We start from the raw sequence: 12,226 nt of genomic DNA, 5'->3' as shown, positions 1-12,226 counted from the left end.
ACTCCCCATTGGGCCAGATGGCTTCCCCCCTCCAAGCCCAACTGGTATGTATATATGCAAGTGTGCACATATACAAAAATCTCAAAAGTAGCTGAAGACATTAAGAAACACTTAATCATATATTATTCATCTTCACTTGTCAGCCTGGAACTTTAAGTTCTTAAACCACAAGCTGTCTCCAATGAGATAACCCTATTCAAATGTTGTGAAAAGATCTGTTGCCGAATTCTTCAAGCCTAAAAATGTGCCTGCATTTACAATGACCAACGAGGAGAGAAAAAAAGGGAAGAAAAATTGCATCAGTTGTGCTGAAAATTGGTGCAATTAGTTTAGTAACTGGACCACAATGACAGGCTCTTTCTTGCTAGCAGTTACAGTCAAGGACAGAACTAAAAAGAGGTTTTGCAATGCAGTTTGCTGTTCTGATTTAGTGAAGTTTTTCAGAAGTCTGGTGACAGCCTGGTCACGTAAACTGAAGGATCTCCAACTGTCTTCTCCATTGTAAATAAATATCATATACCTCACATAGCATCTCTGAGCAATATTTCAAAAGCAAGAGACAAGCTCTGAGTTGCAAAGATGATTCAGAGTAGTGGGTGAGGAATGTAAATTCCATTTTGCAAAGCATTTGATCTACCAAGCCCGCTATTACCCCACAAGACATGTCAGGTTCTGTCTTGAACAGGGATTCTTTACCAGCTAAAAGACCATGTTTATAGGAGTTAGGTTTAAATACTGCCTGAAGTGCTTATAAGTTAACAGTCTTGCACGGCAGGCCACGTAGGGCCGATGTCTCTTCTAGCTTGCCTTGGAGTCAAGTAAAAGCTGTGGAAACTCGGGACTGCTTTTCTTCTGCCAGACTAATGTATTAATTTTGCTAGAAACTCCGCCTCTGAAGAAAACTGGGATATATACTTTGAAGAGGAAATTGCCTAACAAATTCACCAAACAATCAGCGATTACTTCTGAAGCACAGTGGAAAGCTGGGTAGTAGCTGGATGGAGAAGAAAGTGGAAAAATGAGCAAACCATTCCATCTTCAAGAAAGGACAAAAGGTGGTAAAAAAGCAATCAACCTTCTGCACAGGAAATCCTGGCCTATTCAGCGTAATCCACAATAGTGGAGTGAGACAGCCAATAAAACTCTTCAACAGAATAGCTTTCTAAGCAATTTAGGAAATACCCTTTTTCACAGAGCTCCCCGCCCCGAAGTAAATCCTGTCTAATAACTGGACAGAACAAAACTGCTGGCAGAGTTTCCAGCTGAGGGGGAATGACTCAATACAACCTACTAGGAGGACTCCTCTAAATTATGATTATTGGCAAAAACCAGCAGAATTTGTTCCACTTTTCTGGCAAAATACCAACACAGGTAACCACATCGCTCCAACCTGAAATATGTTTGCAATTGTCTGACTGGTGTGTCCATTTCCACTTTTCTTCATCTTTTGTGTAGATATGCTGCTAACCATTAGATAGCTAGTACTTGCTGCACCTGAACTTAAGCAAAACAATTTATTTCAGAGCTGTTGTTAAGGATGCCGCTTTGTATAAAGATGTACGCTTGCAGAAAAGTTGCTATTTACAAATAGTTGATATAATTTAAGGGAGTTGTATCATAAATATTTATATCAACACAATGTCTGAATTCAGCGGGAATGCAGGAATCAGTTAGAGACATACTTTTATTTAAAATACCAACCAACAGTACAGGACGACCTGTCTAGCTTGTACAATATTTTAAATGAAAGACCACATTCCATCACCTCAGATCACAGACCCAAAGACACTCCTACTTTAAGCTAGAACATGAGAACAAGGAGTTTTCCATTGACACAGAAGATTTCCAAGGTCTCCACATCCCTACAGCAAGACACTTTCTCCAAAATGGAAGCACAGCAACCTCTCTAGCTGAACAAGTATTCTAAACCACAGGGTGAGATTTAAGAAAGGATGTTTCATCACGGTCAGAACAGGCACAACCCTTCAAGAAGAGCTGAATGAAGAAAAGAGCTTCAATAAGCCCATCACAGGTGATTTGGATGGCTGATGAGTTACTTGCTACAGAAGCCCAAACTTTAGGTCTACCAAAACAAAGCTCATGAGTTTTGTTAAAATGTTTCAATAAGAGAGCTGCTCAAGTCATAAGAGACTAACACATACAGGTTCCTACACACGACCTTCTGATCCCATTGAGCAACCATGGAGGGCAACTCACATTAAGTAATTAATTTTGTAACTGCAATGTTGCAAGTTTACTGATACCCTTCCTCAAGTTACAAGAGCCAGAAACAAGAAAGCTGACCAAAACACATATGACATTGTTTCATGGTAATTTTAGCTATCACTTTTTGTGCAGAGGTCCCAGATAAAAAGTTTGTCATCTGCACCTGCCTGGGAAAAAAGTTTTCAAGAACATCACAGCCAGATACACACAAATCCCAAATCCAGAATTTACAAATGGAGACAGGGCAAGTAAAGTAACATGCATAAAATGTAATGCTACAGTCCACACATAAAACTTACAGATAAATAAGTGATTTAAATGTATGTAACCTTTGTTCTGACTAAGAGGAAATCACATAAGCAGTAGTAAAACAGCACCAAATGTAAAAGCAAATCATACAAATTGAAAGGAAAGTAGGGAGAAGTCTCTACAAACTCTACACAAAGACAGAAGGCCAAGCTATCGGTATATCTGGCAGGACCACCTTCAGGGCTTCTGGACAGCAACATCAAATCCTGGTTAAGCAGACAATCCAAAATTAATGGCATTTTCCTCAAAACTCTGCTGTTAACCAGACCTTTTAGAGGCTAGTCATCCTCTCAGCTGTGGATTACACAGCTGTGATTAACAGCCTTTGAAACAAAATATTTTCATTTTACCTCTAACACAGCTTGTAATTTGCTCTCACTATTGCTAAAGCACCTGAGACCACAGGATAGCACTCAAGTGTACTTAATACCACTAAAATGTACAGTTTAAACTGTCAGAGCCATTAAAAACAGAAACTAGTAAATTTTCCTGAAGTCTTGAGTCTTCCCATCAAGATTCAACACCATTCTAGAAGAGCATAGCAATTTGTTTCAACAGAAGAGATATGCTGACATTGTACGGCTCAGAGATGGCTGCAGATGGTGTCATATTGACAAACCCTACGTAACACCAGAATATCCAGTTTGGCACTGACCAACTGTGGCGTCTACAACACTACTGCTACATCCCACACACTGCTGCTTTTCTTTAGTACCCCTCTCCTGTCCTTTCACACAGAGCTGAGCTAGTGCTGCTTGCTTAGCATGTCTGCCCCGCCAAGGAGAAGGGTCAGAAATGAGTCAAAAGTGGTCACTTCCACCAGCTGACAGTGCTCCTCCACCCAGAAAGTAAAAGAGCATAACTGCTCTGCATTAGAAACCAGTGGCAGGGTTTTGGTGCAAGAGGAAAGAAAGAGGGGAAGAGGCCAATGCACAGGAGCTGTAACGAGCAGCCTGTGAACTCAGCACCATTTTATGCTGCTAGCTTTATTACGAAATGAATTTTCTTAGTAACAGATCCTAAGTTCTCCAGAGAACTCAGATCAGCTTAGAAGCAGGTCAGCTGGTAGACAAGAGGGAGGAAAGACACACTCTGCTCCAGCCACAGCTCTTTCTTCATCATCTCATCTAGTAGATTTTAATCACCACTATATAGGAAGAGAAATAAAAAGAAGACCAATACGATAAATGATTCAAATGGCATTGTCCATTGTTATCCAGAGACCGGATTAAGCATTTATAAACTCTTCCCACCCAGCTTTCATCAGAATTATTCAGAGGCTGAGTGAAAACAGCAATTATTCAAAAAAACCAAACAAACTAGTATTTGTCAGACAACTGTCCCCCTTCCCTCCAAATTCCACACCAACAAAACTTACCTGCTTCTGGATCTGGAGGAATCCTCCACATATACAGATTGAAGTCATCAGAGCCCGACAGGATGTACTGTTAGGAATAAAAATAAAAGCAGTTTACCACAAAGTATCACCTGAATCATGTTATTTTATTGCTGATCTAGTTTCTCCAAAACTAAAGTGAGAAAAAAAAGAGATAAGTTTATCATTCTCTGCACCTCGCTGATCAACTTACCCTTAAAATGGGGGTGAGGTACCAGCACAGAAATGTTGCATGCATATAAACGAACCAAAATTCAAAAGCATGCTTCATGTATTTAATGCCTACTGCCCAAAGTGTATGTTTTCTTTGCTAAATAAGGCTATGGATTTTGCATGGCTTTAATACAAGCATGTCCAGATCAAACTCTCGTATCTTGCAGCCTGCAACTCTGGTCTTTTTTTAATGTTAAAGTCTTTCATCCTTTTTTCTCATCTCCTGACCTAACGAGGAAAATTCCATCAAACACATACCTAAGAAGAGAGCTACTGAGGACCATCAAAAGTCAGTCACTAAGGATAATCTTGAACACTGAACAAAAACAAAGCTAAACATTCACTGTCAGCAAGTCTCAAGTGGTTTAAAAAAGCACGTTTATCATACTGTTCATTTTTTCCCCTGCTTACAGCCATTCTGAAAAGACGGAAGGCTGCCCTTTTTCAACAGCACATGAACGATAAGCAATCTCTTTACTGTACAGAAGCTTAAGCACTATGTAATTTGAAGTGGCTTAATATATTACAAACATGCACTGGAATGACAGGTGACATTTGACATGGTAAATAGCTTATACCTCTCAGTTACCAGAGGCCACAAACTGTTGCCTTGTCTCCAAATGCCTCTTTTCCAATAAACTGTACTCCCTGTCATTTATTTCTCTCCCAAATTAGAGATGAGATGACACATAGTGGAACCAAGGGCAGATTCCAATTCCAGTTATACTGGTGTTGACAGTGTAAATCTCCAGCCCTCAACTGACTTAAGGCTTCTACTTAATTAATACAGTCAAGAAGTTGGGTTTTTCATTTTAGTATTATTATTATTAGGGTAGATGGAAGGGAGAAAAAGAAAGAAAAGGAGCAAGTTTGTCCCTTTTCTGACCTTTGATAGGAGAGAAATTCTGTTTTGTTTGGGTCAAGTATAACTCGTTTCTGTCTTTCATTCTCCAGAGATACATAAACTCATCAGGCAAAGTAACAGCAAGCAGTGAGGAGACAAGTCCTGGAATAACACAGGACTGAGACATAAATAAAAAATATACACTAACATGGAGAATGCTGCCATAAATTTGCATATATTCTCTTTGCAGTACTAACTACATTTGTGTAGCCTTTGGATGTTTCCAGCCACAAAAATGCAATAACCAACCACTAAAATCCCTTCTCTGGTCTCTTACTATCACAATGCATCCACTCTTTTTTTCCCCTCTTATTTTTAAGGATGTAGCATGTGGGTAAGCACTCCTGAATGCAATTCAGCTCATTTTCTGACAGATAAGTAGCACTGATCAAACAAAAGTTCCTTTAAAATCTTGTGCACACTAGTTATGCATCACTCATAGACCCATCCTTTCCAAGCCAGAAAGTTCTTTCTACAAGCAAACATGTTCAAGCATTTAGGCAGCTTACCTCTGCCAAACTGACCTGACGGTGCCAGGAATATGTGCTTCCCTTTCATTTGACTGCTCATAAATGTTAGCCCACAGCAGCGTGAGCCACTGTGCCAAAACTACACAAATCCGGGCTCATATAGGCAACCTCCCAGCAATCAGAAAGCCAGCACCTCTAATATTTTTTGTTATACAAGAAATGCTACACTGGAAAAAAAAAAAAAAAGTCTTGTTTAAAGTTATAAAGATGTTGCCAATTGTTAGTATTTATTATCAAATCATGTGGGTGAAGCAGCACGTGGTTTGCCTAGGACGTGGGGAAAAATGGAGACTTCTAAAACAGCTAGAAAGCTCAGTACCTTGAGTTTATGACCATAATGACCTTTTTCTTTTTCTTAAACCAAACAAGCTCTAACAACTCCTCAATATGAGAGTCACCTACCACCTTATGTCATAAATTAAACAAATCTACCAACAATGACAGGCCCCAAAATGACAGATTTCAGCTATCCTGCACCAGGCACACAACACAGAAAAAACACATTATGTATGTGCAGTGAACGAAGTGTCTGTGAGACTCTCCACATTGGTTTCAAAACTGATTTGCAGAGGAACACCCTGTCCATCCCGTAAGACTCAATGGCCAATTGTCTAGGAAATCTGGTGTATTATTGCCCACCGAACAAGGACATACTACCTGGCAAGACCACTGACCCGAGTCTACACTGTCTTGCTCTCGAGACAGCAAAATTTAGAGCGCCCTTGCAGTGACGTGGACTAATGGCAATTTGATTGCACTATCAAGAGTGTAACCAGGAGGTCAAGACAAGTGATTATTCCCCTTACATGGCATTGTCGAGGCCACACCTGGAGTACTGTGTCTGGTTTGGGTCCCCTAATACAGGGACAGAGTGGAGGAGGACTGCTGGGGCTAAAGGCACGTGACCTTTATGGAAAAGCTAAGGGAACTGGGCTTATTTAGCCAGAAGAAGAGAAAGTGAAGGGACAGAGTGGACCCCAACAGTCTCCCACTGTCTGAAGGAACACAGAGCAGCTGAGGACCGGCCCTTCTCAGAGACATGCAGTGGACGCTCAGGAAGCAACAGTCACAAGTCACATCAAGGGAAATTCCAGCTGAGCACAAAGGAACAGCATGTTCATGAGGAGCATAAGGAACACTGCAACTCTGCCCCAGAAAGGCAGTGGAATCTCCACCCTTGCAAATTCAAAATTTACCTGGACAATTCCCTGAGCAACCTGATCTGACTTTGAAAATGCTCTGCTCTGAGCAGCAGCTTAAGTCAGATGTCCTCCAGAGCTCTCTTCTGATTCATTTTTTTGAAAGATTACCAAAGTAAAAAGGGAAATAATTGTCTTGGTGGATTGGGTTTGGTTTTTTGGTTGGGGGGTAGGAAGGGGAGAAGGCAGGAGAGGTGGGCAGCGTGTGAAAATGCCCACCTGAAACCTTCACACTCCATCACACACCACAGCTTCATGAAAACTCCAATGGGAAGACAAATTTAGGCCACAGACAAAAGCATAAGCTGCAGTTCAGCACGTGGACTTGCATAAATTCAAGTGGTCAAAATTTGGAGAATTTAAAGAAAAAAACTGGCAAAGTATCTTGAAGTAGTTCACAGAATCACAGCATGGCTGAGGCTGGAAGGGACCTCCAGAGGTCATGTGGGCCAACCACACTGCTCAGGCAGGGACACCTAGACCCAACTGCCCAGGACCATGTCCAGATGGCTTCTGAATATCTCCAATGGTGGAGAGAGTCACTATGGCTACCTCCAACTGAGACAGTTCCTACCTACTTAGAAGCACCATGAAGTCCTTCACTTCATTACCGTTTCCTAGCCTAACGACATTTGCACCAATCATTTGCACTCAGCTAAAGTATTCTGGAGTAAATTAAGAGAAAATAAATATGAAAGCATAAAGCATCTGTATTGCAATTTATGTATAGTCACAGAACAAAACTCAGCTCAGGATCTGAGCTGTTCTGAAGAAGTGCTTACAGGTTTAATCTTGCAACTGAGACAGCCATCACTAAGCGCCAAAAAGCATTAACTGATATAGTCATCTACACAAGTTTGATGTTGCAAGCAATGCGCTACAAGTTCCAAACTTTTTATATAAATCCAAAATTTTATTTCGATAGTCGGCTCTGCCAATAATTACCAGAAATAGATCATAATCCACAAAATATCCAACTATTTGGTATCTCTGCCATTCCACTGCCACCACTGTAGCAGCCAGAATTGTTTTCCACTCCCTTTCCTTGTTAGGATACCTCTGGGGTACACGCTTTCCTGCTGTTCTCACCACAGAGAACTGAATCCCCAAATGCATTCCCTCCATCCTGTTTGTAAGACCAGGTGACTGGGGTCTGAGAAAAAGAATGTGGTTTTTCAGACAGGAGACCAACAGACTGGCAGGAGCACAATGACTTCATGACTGCAGCTACTGCAAGAAAGATGTGCCAGCTGAAGCTTCAAGAGCAGACACCCAAGCTGCTAAAGCCAGAAACACGCCTCTTCCATGACATTTCAAAAAGAAACTCAATTTCAGTTAGTAGTCTCTGCACAAGACAATGGCAACCCAAGGCCTCTGGAGAGTATAGCTGGACTGACGTTACTAGGACATTTACATGATCATCTGTAAAAATTTTTCTTTGATGCATTCATTATTATGTAACAATAAGCCAGTATTTTTCCACACTAGTTCAAAGTTGGAGAAGGATTAAGAAAACACATAAGTTAGTCCATACTACTAGAAAATTCAAAGAAATAATTGCTATGAAATGCACCAAGCCCTAGTTACTAAGGCTGAAATCCTGAGGGAATGAGTAGACTTTTTAGAAGCAAGGAACAGAAAGGAAAGAAAAGGAAGGAGTTGGGATGGGGTAGATGAAAGAATGCCATGCTGCATATGCTTAGACTCCACTTTAATTGTGGCCAAGGATTTTTGGTCCTGAGGGGACATGCAAAACGTAATTCCTAGCAGAGTACCTTCTACTCACTCACTTTAAGAACAAAAACCCAGATAATCAAACCACAGAGGCAAGCCAGTGAGAGGCAAACACATGCACATTCACAGAGACAAGTACATGGCTAAGACAGTGTGCACTCTCCCTCCTCCAGCACTCACTCCCCAAAAGACAAACTCCAAGCAGAGCACAACTCCAAGAACCAATGCAGTGCTGAATTCTGAGTCAGACCAGACACTGCACAAGGAGCTCAGATGTCTGCAGGGAGAGACTAATATTAAAACCACCTGTTTCATGGTCTGCAGTTTTACTGTTGTATCTGACCAGGACTTCAGAAATCAACACTCACAATATTCACATGAACACGAGATCAGACAGAAAAACAGTTGCTAATAATTAATACTAGAGGTTTTTTTAGAAGGGAAGAATCGGCTTCTATGTCTAGCTGTTAGCAACAATGACAGGAAAAGGGTTCCAGATGACTACAAGCTGCTGATTCAGAAGTTTGCCTTAGAAGGAAGAAAACTCTCAGGCGTGGTTAGTCTGCTGCTGAAGAAAACACAAATTCAGTCTGAGCTTCAAGTACGCACAAAATGCTTAAAATGAACTACCATCAGGAATCTGGCAGAACTACCTTGGACTAGCGCTCCCCACTCATTCCACTGTAACTCTTCTCATTTTCGTTCTCCCCAAGGAAATTACAGCAGTTGATATAAATAAATGGAGATCTAACATGCTGCTGCTATAGCCTCGTAACAGTAGCCCTGGCATTGCATTTTGCAGAATACTACTGCTCTGGGGAATTTATTTTTGTTCTTACCACTGCCAGTTTGAAAGCTTTCAAAATCCCACAAGCCACATTTCCTCAGGTGCTACTGAATATAGAGTATTTCAATAAAATTGTGTCTAAATCTAACCTTATTTTACAGTTTCCAACATCCACATTTCCCGTTTCCATAAAATTTCCTCTTACTTATGACCTATATCAGAGACATTTTTAAGCTTTTGGCCCTAGACAAGGGACCAGCAGACACAGATCTTTTTTCCAAAAGTATCAGCAAGCCTTTCGAATGGCCCTACTAACATAGGGGAGAACAAGAAGAACGAAGGAGAATTTGTTTTGAAAGCACAAACCAAGAAGCATCATCACCATATAATTATAATGAATGAATGAGACCATGGGTAACAGTACAGAGATGACAACCATTTGAAAAGTGATTGCTGCTAAGTTACTAACAGGAAAATGCTTGTTAGAGAGACTCAAATTCCATGCTGCTGCTTACAGTTTTACTCAGCTCTGAAAGAGACTAAACTTCTTAAATGTCAGTGCCCACTCACTTGACCATGTCTGTCCTTTCCTCAGAGGGGCCAATGAAACTTCAGGCAGAAAAGATCAGAGGAGACAGAATTTTTCTCAGCTGTTTAGCATACTGTCCCTTAGCTTCTTTAAGTACTGCAAAATCCACACACTGAGGAAGAAGCACAGAGGCATCCAGATTTGAAACGGTTCTGCTGGCGCTTTGCACAGCTCCTTTAAGAGGCAAGTTGTACAGTCCCATCATATATCGCCTGTAACGTAACTCACTGGTGGAGTGTAGGTTTTCGGTTTTTTTACTGTGACAACAGATAAAGAATCTGGATGGATGGCAGTCTGCTAGGCTGAAGTCTTGATTGTTCTTGAGCATTTGAGCATAGTTGCCTTGCGCATCTTCTCTGTGGTGGGATATACACTGAGGAAACCACAGTCTGACATGAAGCATCACTGAAGTCTCAAGAACATTGCTTATTTGTCCAAAAGAGACTGAAATTCACAGCAATCAGCACTTTGGAGAAGGAATCCACTTACACAAAGAACATAAAAAACATGTATTTTTCCAAGGAGGAAATGTTTCCTAAGGGAACAGGGCTTATGCTATTTTGTTCTTTGTGGCACCTCTCTGTCTCCAAGAACTTTTAAGCCTAATGGCCAATTTCAAAATTGACAGAGGACCTGAGGGTTTCAGAATTACAGACTGCCTAGAAATATTATTTTACAAATAGGCAGCCACACAGAGGAGAGTGAGAGACCATGTAAGTAGCCACTGAGAATGAGGCAGTGCTATTATCACACACACCCCTACCAAACATCAGGAAAGCCAAATGGGAACTCATCCTTGAATACAACAAAATCCCAGTGAAATCACCACGATCTGCTTCTCGTGGAACTACTTCAAAGGGGATAAGGAAGCAACTACAAATAAATAAAAGCAAAAAGTAAGAAAGGTCACCTCATGCACACATATATATTTGTGTGCGTGTTTGTATGTATATATATAAAATTGCAAATATGAATGCAGGTCTCGCTATACATTGCACATTTTGCATGAAAAACATTTGACAGAAGAGAACCAAATTTTTTTTTCAGCTGTTTTTGGGCCTTTTGTGATGCCAAGACCGGTCTACACATCTTCCTTATAAATGAGACTTCCCCTGATATTTTCTCCTTTTTTTTTTTAAATGGCTGATACTTAGTTTACAATTTGAACAGAATTTGGTGTTCAGTCTGCATTTCCTGCACATAGAAACCCCACAGATTTGTTTTCAAATTATCTTTCTATTGTTAGAGTATCCACTGACCAGAGGGGAAACAAGGTAACACCTATGGAGGAGGAAAAGGCTTTTTCCTACTAAAAAAAGCAAGAAGAAGCAAACAAACAAGAGATCAGGAAGATAATACAGCTTGTTTGAGATAGGCAATTCCAGAGCAGAGCACTCTTTCTTTCCTTAAACAATTAAGAAATAAGCAACAGTCAATTGGTCAAATATTTCCATCTCTGAGATTCCTGATGTTTCTGTCTGGCTCTTACCTTTATGCTGATGAATCTAGGCTTTTATGATAGAGTTCCCACTGAGTACAGCTTGAAAAGCTGCTCTAATGATAATCATCTGCTAACCTCCTCAGTAGGTACGCTCCCACCTACATCCCTTATGCCAACATCAGTGCTCATGGCACAGAAGTGGTCTGGTTCAGTAGCTAGAACAGTAAAATCCCACACAAATCACAATCAACCATTTAATGTACTTTTTCTCATTTACGTATGTCAACCAGCTTCTATACTGGTCAGGCTGGTGCCAGTACAGCCCAAGTAAAGCACAGGACCTCCCCTCTCAACAGCATACTGGCTTTTTGTACCCTCAGACTGCAACCCCAGCCAGAGTGGCTGCCTCTTCTCCTCCTTTTAGAAGCTCTCACTGTCACCACCAACTAAGAAGTTCCTCTCTCAAAGACAGTTAACCAGGATGTAGGGTCGGGAAGACACAAAGAGCAGTCACTTTTGCAGGCTTTTAACCTCTTGTTGCTGTCTCTCAATGACAAAGCCTAAAGTAAGAAGAGACATAACTGGGAAAGTTATTTCTGAAAGGTGTTTTGGAACACTTGTGATTAAGAAAATAATTTACCTACCAGAAAGAAGACCTACACATTCTTTTATCTTCTGCTTTGTAATGAATTCTGGGACACAAATCATATCTTCTGTGCAATATTTAACAAATTTAAAGAGTAATCTACAACTAGGGCTCACAGCAGTGCGGTATTAAGAAACCCGTTTGCTTTGAAAACAGCCGTCTTTCTTCATATTAGCCAGGACAGCAGCTTGCAACCTGTACTGTTGGAGACTGCTTTTCAGGAAGGTTGAAATCAGCGCAAAAAAGAGCTTA

At 40.8% G+C, this 12,226-nt stretch overlaps 1 protein-coding gene across 5 annotated transcripts in view; it reads right to left on the bottom strand.

Annotated features, from left to right (window-relative positions):
• Positions 1-12,226, bottom strand: part of DCAF5 (DDB1 and CUL4 associated factor 5) — an 80,093-nt gene that overhangs the window by 18,794 nt on the left and 49,073 nt on the right. For all 5 annotated transcript variants that reach the window (XM_075426418.1, XM_075426419.1, XM_075426422.1 and 2 more), the window contains exon 7: positions 3,914-3,980. In XM_075426418.1, the coding sequence (XP_075282533.1) occupies positions 3,914-3,980 (67 nt within the window). The remainder of the gene's footprint in view (positions 1-3,913; positions 3,981-12,226) is intronic.

This window comes from Opisthocomus hoazin, chromosome 7, assembly GCF_030867145.1.
Source record: "Opisthocomus hoazin isolate bOpiHoa1 chromosome 7, bOpiHoa1.hap1, whole genome shotgun sequence".
Taxonomy (NCBI): Eukaryota; Metazoa; Chordata; class Aves; order Opisthocomiformes; family Opisthocomidae; genus Opisthocomus; species Opisthocomus hoazin.
Note: the sequence above shows the minus strand (reverse complement) of the source record. Positions and strands in the feature narration are given on the sequence as shown.